Source organism: Dermacentor variabilis, chromosome 5, assembly GCF_050947875.1.
Source record: "Dermacentor variabilis isolate Ectoservices chromosome 5, ASM5094787v1, whole genome shotgun sequence".
Taxonomy (NCBI): domain Eukaryota; kingdom Metazoa; phylum Arthropoda; class Arachnida; order Ixodida; family Ixodidae; genus Dermacentor; species Dermacentor variabilis.
In genome coordinates this window covers 98,862,333-98,876,840 of record NC_134572.1, presented here as the reverse complement: position 1 = coordinate 98,876,840, position 14,508 = coordinate 98,862,333, and the positions used below count along the sequence as shown (strand labels likewise).

General features: G+C 46.6%; 1 protein-coding gene across 10 annotated transcripts in view; it reads right to left on the bottom strand.

The window, feature by feature from the left end:
• Positions 1-2,372: 2,372 nt before the first annotated feature.
• LOC142582967 (uncharacterized) overlaps positions 2,373-14,508 on the bottom strand; it is a 31,276-nt gene continuing 19,140 nt past the window's right edge. For 9 of the 10 annotated variants that reach the window (XM_075693141.1, XM_075693145.1, XM_075693144.1 and 6 more), the window contains 6 exons: positions 12,248-12,334; positions 11,775-12,049; positions 5,966-6,108; positions 5,731-5,859; positions 5,447-5,548; positions 2,373-3,563 (listed from right to left, as the gene is read on the bottom strand). In XM_075693141.1, the coding sequence (XP_075549256.1) occupies positions 2,798-3,563; positions 5,447-5,548; positions 5,731-5,859; positions 5,966-6,108; positions 11,775-12,049; positions 12,248-12,334 (1,502 nt within the window). In that variant the 3' untranslated portion in view covers positions 2,373-2,797. The remainder of the gene's footprint in view (positions 3,564-5,446; positions 5,549-5,730; positions 5,860-5,965; positions 6,109-11,774; positions 12,050-12,247; positions 12,335-14,508) is intronic. The other variant, XM_075693143.1, reaches the window with a different exon arrangement.

The window sequence follows — 14,508 nt, the reverse complement described above, 5'->3', positions numbered from 1 at the left end:
TCTAAGAAGCAAAAGGTGCTGGCAGCAAGCAGTATTTTTGACGCAAACGAAAGCGAAGTGTTAGCATCTCCACATGTTAGAAATGTTCTTTGGTGAGTATGTTTTTTCCAAAGCTGTATTCAGCGGTCTAGTGAGTTCGTTTCCGGGCAAACAACTGTACTGTTATGTTCCTGCATGCCTCCTCCTGGACCGTAAGGAGGGATGCCATCGTCGGCATTTGTGCACTGCCCCAAAGCTGTCGGCAATCTACACAGACGGTTTACATGCGGGAAAAGTTTTCCGGCTCTTGTAGCACGTGTAGTGGCATTCATCAGCGTACCATCCGCACGCTACTCGTAACCGGAGCCATAGAGGAGGTGAATTCCGTCGGCTACGTGAGACAGCAGATTTCTCTGTGCACGAGGGGGAGCGCAGCGTCCTGGCGTGCGCCGGCATTAAAGCACACGAAAACTTTACACGTTCACTGCATTATGGTAGCTGCATGTTGGCAGTTTGACAACACACGTGCGAATAGAAAATTAACAGCGGTTTGCGACGAAACCTGCATCAAGGGTGGGAGATGAACATGTACCTTCCGTTCAGCATGCTAACACGAAGGAGCTAGCAATAAATCAAAATCCAGGCTTGGACGAGTTCGTGTATTCATAAGGTCTTCGTAGACAAGTTACCATCCGTCCGCCCGCACCCGTCCCGCCTTTGTGCGTTCGTTGCCCCGACATTTTCGCGCTGCGTTTAGAAAGCCTGCTAGCAGAAAGTCGTACTCACTCATTCACGCATTATTGATAAACTCTGGTAGTAATCGTCGTCATGGAAGTGGTTAGAGCACAGCACTGTTGTTCTTGAGCGCTTGAAATTCTTTCGATTCACAGCAGCCTCCCACTTAGCTGCAAGCTTCTTGTCTTGCAGAGAGTAATGGAACATCGTCGCGGCCGCTGGTGTTCGTGCAACCGTAGGCTGCACAGAACACCGGCATGATCGACCCACCACTTCAATTCATGCTGCGCACGTCAACTACCACTCTACATACACACATACAAAGGAATGCAGGCTCGAGCGAGGCAGATTATGACGGCACGCACGCAGAAGCAAGCACAGTCAGGCACGGTCGCGGAGACTGCGAAGGAGCGGAACATCAGTGCTGATGTCACTACGGCGCGGTTTCCGGTCTCCGCTCGCATCGTCAGCGTCAGCAGCAGCGCGCAGCGCTCGACGGGGGGCGGAGCGACAGCGATATTTTAACCGGCGATTAAGTCGTTCCTAAGTGAAAAATCCCGCCCAAAATTTTACGTGCATGGTTTATAAGGTTCCCACATCCGTGTATGAGCGCCTTATTGAATTCGACAGACTCTTCAGCTTCCCTTTAAGCACCATAAATAATTCTCTGTCGGTGGGACGTGAATTTCATTGTTTATGCTACATTTTTATTATGCACTGCACCAGGTGTGCAAAAACCATCGTCACATGCCTGTATCAATATGCTGCTGCTTCAAACGGCAGATCAACAAACAGGATGGCGGCCAGACATGTTTCCGGCACGATCACTTCTGGCACTTGGTCGTTTTTGTAAGCAAAAGTGGTGGTATTTTACGCAATTTTAGTGCAAAGCAATCGTATTTGAGCGCCTTTTGGAGTCTGCTAGCCTTGCGCAAGTAGGTAATATGCGGGGTTACTTTCCGGCAAATTTTGCTAATGAGGGATTGTAGTACAGCAACATTTCGCTGTCGAGAGGTACGAAATGCATTGAATCCTATGCGCATTCGCTGGCGATATGAAAATATTTCGATGTGAGAATTCTGCAGTCACGGGATTTCTTTATCGAGAGTTTCCAGTGCATATTAATGACATAGGAAACACTATCTTCTACTACCAGGTCATTTGCAAACGACTCGCAACAAAGACCTTTACTGTCTAATCGCCAGAAGCTGCAGCACGGCACCTAGCACATTGTAAGCAACTGTAGAAATGGCATACATTGGAAGAAGTTGTGTTTCTTGAGCTTATCAGGAAAAGTATGCACTAATTGGCTAATGTACTTTGGCTCCAAAACAACATATTTATCCGCATTCATATTTATCAACCAAAAAGACCTTGAAGCTTCGGCACTGTTGGTCACATTACAATATCCACTGCGAGAAGTAACTCTGGTAAACAGCTAGATTCATCACAAACATTGCACAGCAAAACTACTGCTTTCAGGGCACCCAGGAGGGTGGTTGACACCGTAATAAGTTGCTCAGGCATGAAAGAATGGCACCTCTTTCACTTACAGACTCCAGTGACATGAGCTGCAAGCCAGCCGACATTTGCCTGAATAGCAGTACACCACTCCTAACATCACTAAGAACAAATCACTTTCACTTGTGAAGGCAAGCTGACATGATGTATGCATTTATTGTCTTTCCATTTGCCAATGTACAGTTCAGTGTAAACAAAAACAAACAGTCAGCAAAAGAGGAATGCATAATGCCTATAGTTGCTACAACAGTAGCCTAACTCTGTTGGTGCTTGCAGTGCACTAGACAAAATGTGTATTTGATACAAAATGTTTAAAAAAAAGTCTGCAAATGCCAGGTTATTTAACAAAATGAGAACAATTTGACCCTGACCTCCCACTACCATTGTGGGAAAAGAAACAAGAAATCAACATAAATAGGCATGGTCCGTGTCAACACAGTGAAATAGGCTTGCACCTTGCAAACTTCTCTTTTGACTGCATGACTGCAATCTCACAGCAGTGATGCAGCCCCCCTCCCTTTCTGCAGCTACTGTCACATGGTGCACAGGGTGTTCAAAAGGCTCAATACCTGCGCATGCTACCCCCCGACGAGTAGCGGTCCCCTGTGCTAAAGCTACTTCCCACCCCGCCATTGGAGAGGCTGTTTGTGTAGCCTCCGCTGCCCACAGCAACAGTGTTGGTACTGCTGGCGCCTCGACTGGTTGTGCTACTGCCAACGGCGCTGCTCCAGCGATGATGATGATGGTCTCCGCTGCCACCGTTCCATGAGGAAGAGCTCTCTGGCTTGCGCGATGAGGACGAGGAAGAAACCCACTGCTGTGATCCACTGCTTGAGGTGGCAAAGCCAGCGCTGCTGCTGCCGCCAGCTTTGGTCCAGGACGGGACGGCAAATGCACCACTGCTGCGGCCTGTGCTAGCCCCGTCGTAGGACGACGAATGCTCCCTACGACTCGTGCCTTCAGAGCGCCACTCATCTCGCATTGAGGGCCTTCGCGATGACGACGACGACGAGGTTGGTGGTGGCGGTGGTGCAGCCAATGAACTGCGTGCTCCATTGTGTCGATAGTCAGAGTTCCGGTTGCTCGAGAAACTCTGGCTCCCCAGGGATGAGGAAGGCATGTGGTGGCTGCTGCCGTGTGTGCTGCCGTGTGTGCTCCCGTGGCTGCTGCTGTGACCGCCACTGCTGCTGTGGTGGTGGTGGTGGCTGCTGCTGCTGTGATGACTGTGGCGACTGCTGCTGCTGCCGCCTCCGCCAAAGCGCTCATCTCGGTCTGAACGCTGGCTCACTGGCTTGCTGCTGCTCGAGGCACTGCTTTCATACTCGGGCCTGGTGTTTGTGAGCAGGGTATTAGTACCAATGGTGTAAAATAGCATAGCAAAGGTTTAGGAGACAGAACTCATTGCAAGCCTTAAGATAGAAGCGCATTCCATTTAGGATCGAGTTATAGAACACACTACTTTTTTTGTGCGCCTCTGAAGTATGACACGTCCTAAGAGAACAAAGCCAGCACAGCTGCTACTGGCAGCCAAATGAAAAACTTGTAACATTTGGTCCCTGGACCTAAGGGAGAGAACTCAATGCTAAAGGTGCAAGATTTCAATAAATTGAGGGCTATGGATTCTGGAGAAGAAAATGCTAATGGGGCGGAATAGCATACAACTGTTTAATAGCATTGGTGCCTCGCTGGTACACATCTTGCTCCAGGCATCATGCATGACCGAGTTTACAAATTTACACTAGTGTGCCAAGCATTTAAACAATGACAGTGTCTCTTCCTCCCAAAGCCGCACACTCTACTCAGTGCACAGAAATATTTTTAGGACAGAAGGAGCCCGCACAAGATTTTCGGAATGGGCATTTTTGCTAGTGCTCTGCAACTTCTAATTTAAGATTTTATACTTGGAGCTGGAACAGTTCATTTATTAGTTGGTAGCTATACACTAGAAAAGACTGTTGGTGGCCTTTAAAAACAAAAGCTCCAGTCCACGCTTGTTAGAACGGACCCACGTATAACAGACTTTTGGATATAACGGACGATATTTCAGCCTTAGTTCTACTTATTTTATTAACGCAACGAAGTTCGCTTTTAACAGACCGCGCTACAATGGACTATCGGATACAGCGGACGAAATTAACAGCAATATTTTTTCAAAATCGGGCGCAAAAAACATTTTTTTGCCATGTCAACACGGGCCGACAGCTGACTTGGAGGTCAGATGATGATTGTGGCTCAATATCGCACATGCAAGGGAGGAAGGTGGGGCGGAAACACCGCCTTCTATTGCGCGCGAGGCACAGACAGGGGATTCTACTTCGGCGGCTGCTGCATACGGCATAACTGCCTCTATTGAAAGCGATCTGCGATGTGGACAAAGTGTGCCCACTGCCGGTGGCTTCGTACGTGCTGTGCTTTCGACGTTGAAGCGAGAGACAGCACGAAGGCCAATTCGGTCGCTGCTGCTGCCGAGCTTATCTTGTCTAATTTGCTATCGCAACCAATGCTTTTCATTTTGGGCGAAACTGTGAGCTTTTATGTTTGTCTTTTACTCTGGACGTTCCTCACTCACTTTTGCAATAAAGTTGTTAGACATCATGACCAAAGTCTCGGAAGTGAGGCATTTCGGATATTACGGCCTTTGTATGAAACAAGACATTTTTTGTCTGGATTATCAGGGCCTGTTGTAACAACAGTCGACGGTATTAGTATTTCAACATTTTGCTCTCAGATTTTCGTCCTGTGTAAGCATCATAACAGTGTTGGTGCTGGCCACATCAACCTCCATCCCCATTCTTCTCACCAAATTAGGATGCAAAATCACTGTTGCTGTTCTCTTTTGAAGGTAAAAAAGATTGAAGTTCCTCTTCTTTACCTTATCAATGTTTGTATTGCAACATGTAGCTTTGAGACTGGGCAACAATAAAAAGAAGCATGTCCAGGACTATCAGTCTGTTCCCTAGGTGCAATTTAGCACCGAGGGAACGACAACCCAACACACAGCTGCCTCTGGCGAACCTCTGCTGTAACATGACAATGCTGAACCAGCTTATAAAAAGGTGCGAATGTAGTTGTCAGTCGTCATATCTGAAATGAATTTTAAACTACACTTGAACCAAATGACCAAGTGTGCTTCTTATGGTGTGCCTCGAGTAACCTAGGTGAGCTTGGGTGTGCTGAAGAAGGAAAGGTTGCTGCCAACTGGTTCTCTCACCTAGATGGATGGGATCGTCTCCGTTCTGCATAATATGCGTCTTCCTCCCTCCGGTCGGGGACGAGTGGTCGCTTGACAGCACGTCGCGTTTCTTCTACCCGGCTAAAATAGAAAGGTAACCGGAAGACATCAAAAAAGGACTCCCATGAATCTTGGTTCTCAATATATACAATGTGCCATCTAGTGGTTTTTCCACTATGTCGATGACGTGATCTCAAACACAGATGCACAGAGCAACATCTGCACTATATGATAGAACTGACAAAAGTAAGCACAAAGCTTACCCAACATACAGCTGTCTCTGGCGAAGCTCTTCCCTCTCCTTCTGAATGCGCTCCCTCTCCTGACGTTGTTTCTCGCGCTCAAGACAGATGAGCTCCAGCTTCTCGCGCTCCAGCTTTTCCCGCTCAATCCTGACAGAAGACACAAAAAATAAGTTATTGGCTCCACTCACATCCATACTATGTCACACTACACAAAGTGCCAAAAAATTTATATTATGAGATGAAGGCCCCCTACCTTAGACGCTCTCGCTCACGTTCCAGCCGGTAGGCCTCTTCCCTCCGCTTGCGCTCCAGCTCCCGCTGTCGCAAGGTGTCATGATAGTTGCGCCGCTCCTCTTCACGCAGATCAATGCGTTCTCGCACGCGCATGCGTTCCTCCTGCATTGGCACAGGAAAAAATGAAGTCTTCCCTATCATATATTTGCAACTATGCATTTCTTGTTACTGTGTTATGCCCCATATTTACACAAGGTATGATTGCCACATTTACCTAGCTGTAATACAGCTGAACCCACTTATAATGATACCGTATTTACTTGCATAATAGGCAAACTCGCATAATAAGCGCACCCCCAGTTTGTTCGCGGAAAAGCTGATTTTTTTGCATTTCCGCGCATAATAGGCACACCCCGAACTTGGCACTGTGATCAGCACTGAATTTACGCGATTGCAAGCCGACGCCCTCGTCCCTCTCCATCTCAGGTGAAAAAAAAAAAAAAAAAAACGCATGCACATTCCACAACCCAAGCTTATTAATGTATTTACTGAACTGACTACTAGCCCTCATTAATGTTGCTGCCGTCGCAGCTGCTGAGGACCCACGGCACATAAAACATCGCGAAAACCAGTTCTTCCGTTAACCATCGTTAAGTCGCCGCGAAGCCAGCGAGCATGACAACCTAATCAACCATAGAAACAAAGAGAGAAAAGAGCATTAACAAGCGAAAAATAGTTCTTCCATCAACTATCGATAACACCCCCCCCCCCCCTTTCCGAACCGCCGCGCGGATGTAAGCTTTTCACTACCCTTGCTGAGGCAGCTGGGAAAGCTGGGCGACTCGACACAAGCGACAGTGCAATCACAAATACTCCACACAGGCAAAGAAAAGAAAAAACACCACATTTCGCCATTTTGCAAGCGATGTGCAGTTTGTGTGGCTGCGTTTTGCACAATGGGGAAGTATGAGAGCTACATGGCTGCATTGAAACTGAAAGCTGTGCAGTATGCACTGGAGCATGGGAACCGTGCTGCAAGCAGACATTGGAGAAACCAGCGAGTTTCTTTGGCACTGGTTTCACTGGCAAGGCCAGCAAGAAAAATTTCAGGCCACCAAGAAGTCGCGACGGGCCTTCCGCGGTGCAAAGTTCGGAAAGTATCCGCAAGTGGAGGAGCAACTCGTTCAACACATACGGGGCCTTCGACAGGACAGTTGTGCAGTGTCTCTCGACACTGACTTAATAAATGTCTTAATAAATGTCTTAATAAATTTTACGTGTGTGTGCAGTCGACGTCTCTTCCCTGTTCATTAAAAGGTAAGTAGTTAGCTTTTAGTTTTCCTTCTTTACTGGGTTTATTGGTAAATTATGTGAGAGTTGCCATATTCCTGACATATGTTCAAATTTAAAGCGCGAGAATGCGAGTTGAAAAAATTTTATAAATTTTACCCCGCGTAATAGGTGCACCCCGAACTTTGAGCCGGATTTTCTGAAAAGTGTGCCTATTATGCGAGTAAATACGATACTCAAGTGCCACGAAAATTCCATTGTTATAACCGATAATTGTTTTAACTGGGTTGCATGAAAAAAATCAAGATAGGGGGATGGCGGAGCTGTTGTGAAAAAACTAATGGCAGATAGGCAAGTGCCCCTCCCCACCACCTTCCTCCATCCGGCTGCTGATTGTGTTCACTCATTGAACTGCTTCCTGGGCACTCCGGTCGCACGTAACAAGCCGTGGATGTCAGCATTAAAGAATGGCACTGCTATAACAACTGCAAAGAGGGGTCACGAGTGGCAAGCAATATGTGAGCACCGCCAAGGCATCGCTTTGGTAGCCCCAAAAAGGCCTTAAAGAATTGCGAGAAGGCTGCTGCAGCAGCCTGTCAGCTAGAGAAGTCCAGAAGAAACATTGGGGCGAGATTGCCACAGGCATCTCGCCATGTACCTCTCACTGGCTTGCACAAGAATACCCTATGTCCGTCAGCATTGCATGCTTTACGTGAAGCTTGCTGACATCCTTCTCCCAGGCACCCAGGTGCTCCACGTAGTGCAGCGGAAGGTTGCTCGCGAAAACGAAGCCTCGGAGGGACTAAATCATCCACCGGCCCTCCTGTGAGGACAACGTTGAGGCAGCCTGCCCTATAGCGTCATCGCTGTCATCATCGCCGTCTCTATCTGACACAAGCACATTCGCGATGATCGCCTCATCGGTAGGAAGCACTTAATCTCCAAAATCTGTAGCTGTGCGCCTTCTTTTCATCGGCAACATCGTGCATTGACGATCAGCGGGCGGATCAGCCAGCCAGCAGAAAGTAAAACAAGGCTGAGAAACCGTGTGGCCAGGAATGATTTCAACGCAAAAGAAGACGAACGCGAGCGATTAAGCTGCTGGCACAACTGCACTGAATGAGGAGCCAGCGAGCAACGTACAAGCAAGCTGGGAGCAGTGCAGTTGGCATGGTCCATTTTCGGAGAGTAGGCGGCGTAGAGCTATGGGCACAGCCCATTAGTGTTCGGAGGGGTGGAAGGGCAATGGAAAGAGGCGTGTGGAGACTGCTGGAAAATGAGCGCGCGGCAGCTATTGGTGGTGGTGGTGATAAACTTGAGCAGCGGCCCATCATGCAGCAACTCAAATTTCTCGTTTTCTTTCTTTTCAAGGATTTCGCATTTCACTACCTTTCGGTTCAGACACCCAGCAGCTAGACTTCATCGTTATAACCGATAATGCGGCATCGGGGCATTGTAGTAAGCAGGTTATTTCACCATGGAAAACATACAAAGTTGACGGTGCAGCAGCTTCTCATTGTTGTAAACAACATATTGTTAAGACCGGTATCATTATAAGTGTGTTTAACTGTACATGTGAAATTCAATGCACATCCAATTTTCTAACTATAAAATGTAGCATAATTCCAAACACTTGCAAGAACCTAAATTTATTCACACTTAACTGTTTCACTACCGTGCCTATTCAAATTAATAAATTTGAACAACACATTTCAAGCTCAAATTCTCTCTCACGCATGTGGTTTGCGGGTGCCTAGAGCCATCTGGGTAAGAAAGTAAGAACTGTAAAACGTGTATCCGCAATGTTTTGTTTCTTTTTGCTTTCCAGCAGTTCTCAAGCAGCACAAAAAAGTTTCAGACTGCCGCGCACTTGCCTTGATCATGGCATCGTCATCGCGCACAGGTTTCCCAAAGGACTTCCGTTTTTAGCAACTTGAGTTGCAGTGGTGCCACACGGACCAAATGTGCAACCCATCCCTCGTGAACAATACCACTGCGCGCGAAATGCGCAGCACCGGAAATCGGCAAATGACACTTTTTTTTCAGATAAACGTTTCACACTAGTGGATACATGCTGGAGCATGTGCTAGGGGCATACTAGCCTGTTAACTGGTAACCTGTATATACTTCATTATACTCCTGAATAAATCAAGCTGTGTTTTTCTCAGCACAAACTTTGCGCTCGCCTGTTTGTGACAGCATTAATACACTTGTAATATTTTTGATATGTATATATGAAGCTAAATGCATTAAGCTTGAAGTGCTGCAAGCAGATACTATGAGGCTTACAAGTTGATTCTGAATGCAAATATGTAAATAGCAATGCACTGAGCAAAGTTTTTCTTTTTTCTCAAAACATGGTTTTTGGTCACTTTGCTTGTTTTCTGTATTAATATCTTAGGATTTAAGACAGCTAGAGCTATTATTTCTTTTGCAGCACAAAGCTAAATATATTGGGAATACAACACTGAGAGCATTTTTTTTAATTTTCAGCTCCAAATTTTTTATTTACATTTACATTTGCTCTTATTATTGATACTGTGAACACAGAACTTCAATGGGCTGTAAAGTGACAAATAATTGTTCAAATTCGTATCTGTTTCCAGCATTGCTATCCTTATGCACTCTAGTATCCAACTATATGTTGTCTGAAAATTTCCTTTTAGCAGGTAAATTTTAATTGTTTCAACAAACAATAGAAGGTGATTATTAACTGTCTTGGCAACTACTATGTATATGCAAAATATAATTCAATATTTAAAATAAGCACAGAACATTGAATAGCATATGCAGATTTATCAGATTTTATCAACAAATCACAAAGTTATCTCAACAACCCATGTCCCCCCTTAATTCAGTAATGCCTATACACCACGCGGGGAGCCTGCATGGACCGGGAGTATTTTTCTCATACTGACATGGCTGCAGCACCGAAATGGGGCGCATTAATAACTGCATAAAACTACGCTAAAATAGTTGCAGAATGTCTCCGTTAGCGGATGCTTGACTCATTTAAGTGTGGCTTAACGGCAGTGTAAGGGGACGCCACACTTAAGGGGGGACGCGGCCCTCGGAAACCGAAAAATCGCTAAAAAGTCTATTTTTTAAAAACTATTTTTGGGTTGCATGTCTCATAAACTACCTGTTCTGTAATTATCAGCACCTAATTTAACCACAAAGAAGAAAAAAACTTCTTTTGAGGCAACAAGGGGCCCACAAAACACGTGCAAATACCGAAATGAAGTCGAAGTTCGAACGCACACCATTCCTCGCCCATGCGGCCTGCCTGCGTCATCTCGGCGTCGTTCTGACCGTGAATTCTTTGTTTCTCTGTTTTGCCGCTTTGCAAAATGGCATTGTTGGCACGATTGAGGCGCTATTGGCATTTTCACGCAGTGCGATGGGGAGCGCTGATTGGCCAGTGCAGAGCGTTCAAATCCCGCGGGCTAAAGCACACCTGCCATTGGCTGCCGTGCGGACGGCGGCAACGGCGGCTGCTCCCTTTGATGCCGCGCTCGCATCGTCGTTGCCCCTTGCTCCGTCCACCTCAACAGACGTCTGCTTGCGAGCTACGCTATCTTTTAGATTATTTTCGCAGCTTTTTCTTTCTCACTAATTCTTTGTTGCATGTGATGCCAGCAACGAAGGCCAAAACAGTGCAGATGTTCTGTGCGCGGAAGCGCGATATGCAATTTGTACGAGCATTGAACTTCCGATCTTCCACAGCGAGTGCCAACTGCATAGACACTTGCAGCGGCAGAACTGTGCTGTCGGCTGTCGCCAGTCAAGAATCCGACACATTTAGTGTGCCTGGAGCCGTAAGAGCTAATTAGAAGCTCCACAGGAACTTTCTAATAGGTGTTTTCTCAGAATGGATTTTTTCGCTAGTAGTGGTGCTGGGGAAGGCAATATCTCAAGAACCGCTCTTCAATTTTTTTTGTTTTTAATTCTGTTCCTGAATGACTTTGCTAAGGTGTAACAAGCTTCTTTTTCTGAAAGCTAGTTGAAAGCTAGTGCAGTTAATTTATAATAGGCAATTAATTTTTGATGAACGTGGTCATTACTGGCTACATCAAATTCAAGGTTCTGTTAAAATTTTTTTGAGGGGAAATTTTAAAAAAGGGGTTTGAAGCTTCCTGGGATATCTATCAAGGGATCATCACACTAAATTTCAGATTCCTGCGATGTCCTGGGATTTCTCCAGGCTCTTCCTCAGGCATATACACGAACCACCTAGTTACACCTCAATAACTGGAACACAGCTTCACGAAACTTTGCAGTTCCTCATAGTTTGGTGGTGTGAACTAACCCTGCAAGTTTCATCAGGATAACTTAAAAAACAAGAAGTCCGTTCTCCAGAGTAGCCTCCTCCTTTAAAAGGCAAAGTTCGCATATAACCCACACCCCAACTTTACTGGTGAATTGCTTGCATTTTTGTTGTGGATTATATGAGCAAAAATCTGGTACTGATCATTTCTATGGCTTAATTTTAAGGGACGGATGAAGCCAGCTAGTGCAGTGGCATGTGCCGTGCTCACCCGCATCCTTCTCAGTGCCATCATATCGTGGCTGCTGCCAGGTCGGTTTGGGCCAAACGACGAGGGCCCCCTAAAGCCAGGCCCCATGCCCATGCCCCGATTGTAGAAGGGCCGCTGGTAGAAGCTTGGCCTCCGGTAGAAGCCCATGTTACGCTCGTAAGGTCGGCGAATGGATGAGTACGAGTGGCGTGGAGGAAGCCGTTCTCGCGAGCGGCTGCGTCCCGAGTGGCGGTCACGGACAGAGCTACGCCTCTCACGGTGCTTGTCCTTGGAGTCTGAAAAAGGTCCCCGGATTTTACTGCACTGTGCCAACACAACAAGCCTTCCAGTCATCCAAAGTCTAGACACACAACTATGTGCAGAATTATGGCCGTAAAATCTAAATCACAGCTTTTATGTGTGCATAAGGAATGCACAATGTACTCGTTCCATTGGATTATGCATTAAATACCTGGAAAGATTACAACACGCACCTTCCTTTCCTTCATTGTCGTCAATCACCATGACGTCATCCTTTTCATCTCCGCTTTTGGCCGCAGAGTCTTTTGTGCTTGGAGAAGCTGGTGGCAAAAGAACAGAAAGAAAATAAACTCAGCTACTTCCCATCTGCACAAGTTTACCACTCTACCATGAAGAGGATAAATGCACAGAATCTACAATGTGCTACAATTCATTAATACAACTGAAATGTTGTACAGGGGAGCACCTATTATGCCAAATTCCGTACGCCAACATGACAGTGGCACATGCGCTTACACCTAGGCAAAAAATTTTGTTGCTTTATTAGCTTTATGTGGACAATAACAAAAAGTTTGAATACACAAACCTCTTATATAGTCACAATGACTTAATTGTACGAGGACAACTGTACAGAATGTATGATGGTATCATCTGCACCAGCTGATAACTGTAGGTGCTGTTGACGATGATATGGACTGCAAAAAACAGCACATTAATCTCCAGGCCACACAACCCATGTCATTAGCCGCGGTTTTAGTGTGTCCTAACTTGATCCCAGGCATGGCTAAATCACATTCCAGGTGAAAGCAACCAGGGAAAGAAACATAGTTTAGTGCCGCTCGCCAATTCTTGGCAGATTGCATCGCGCGCGTGGCAAGGTTGCTGTTCTCGCGGGGCAAGCTCCACGCCAACACGACATCGCCGGAGCACGCGCACATGATAATGATCTTTATGGCGAGGCCATATTCCCGTTCACTTTTGCGTACTGCAACGGTACTGCCGCACACCTTGCACTTGAACGACATCAGTGCGTTCAGAGTCCTAGTGATGATAGCAAAGCCTGCCTCAGCGTCAAATGGTGCAGCCACAACGCCATCGGCGCGAGTAAGGAAATCCAACTTCATTTCCACTTTGTTGCTGGCGTTGAAACAAGAACAAAGTTTTTTTCAGCATTCATCTCCCTCTACAGCAAATCCACACGCTGCAACATTGCAGTGTCATGCCGAATGCAGCCGCTGTCTGGAACGCTTTCACTCGGTGAGCTGGCTAGGCCTACTTCAGGATCGTCCGTGGCTTTGGCAGCACTGCGGTTGACGGCGGACTATTCTCGATCTTCTCCGAAGGAATGGAATGCTTTTGAAAGTTATAAGCTGATCGCTTCTTTATGCTGAAGTTGTGCCTCATGGTGAACTTCCCCAGTTGATCGGACATTGTGTGATAAATCTACGAGACGCGCCGTCACGTCGCCTGCGGAATGGAGCAGACAGGAACCTTGCATAGACAACCACAGCACACGTTTCAGATCACACGCGCTAGTCGATGAATGAGATCGCGCGTATGGAGTTTTTTTTCCTCCTGGATTTTAACATCACCGGCAAGCCAGCAGAGTCACTTTTGCCGGCAAATTGAAGAAAAAATATACTCCTCTTTCCAATGAGACCAAGATGGCTGCAATCACGCGCGTAGGAAAAGAGCTACGCACCGCGATAAAAAGGTTTTTGCGTGGAATTCAGCTCCCAGTGATGTCATAAATTGATATTGCAGGCAAAATACTCTTCTGTGAGATGTGAAACTTCCTGAATTAAAGGAACAGTAGCTGTAGGTATCGAAAATGTTATTTTCAACAAAATCTATATTCCTTTTGCGATTTTTTGCCTCTGGCATGATGCCTTAACAGTGCACATTGTGAAATATTGCGGTGTGCAGGCACACAGCGAGCAAGGGCACCCTGGCCCCCCCCCCCCCAACACTTGCTTCCCGATAACGGCAGGAAATGAAACTTCAAGGAGCAAGCTGGCGCCAGGCTGGCAGGAGTGGTGCCGGGCCATCATGGAGGCCATCATGGAGGGTGCGCACCGAGACCGTCGAAGGTGAGGGAGTAACCGAGGGAATTGAGAGGGAGGGCAAGGAGAGTGTACCGTATTTACACGATTGTAAGTCGACCACTTTTTTTTAAATTTGAAAATCTGAAGTGGGGGGTCGACTTACAATCGAAACCAAAACATGGCATTGCCAAAAAAGTGAGACCAACGGGAGCTTCAATTTTATGTTTGCTCTATGGCCCTACCCGTAGCTTTTCACTATCCTGCGTGTTTGTTCGCTTTTCGAAAGGGTTTTTCGACATTTTTGAGAGTTTTACAGTGCACACAACATTCATGAGGGGGTGTCGACAGTTGATGGAAGCGCCGCCGTTCCATTCGCGGCGGCACCCTCAGAACGGCAGTGCTTGCGGGGGTATCGGTAGTTCATGGAAGAGCAGATACCACTCGCAGGT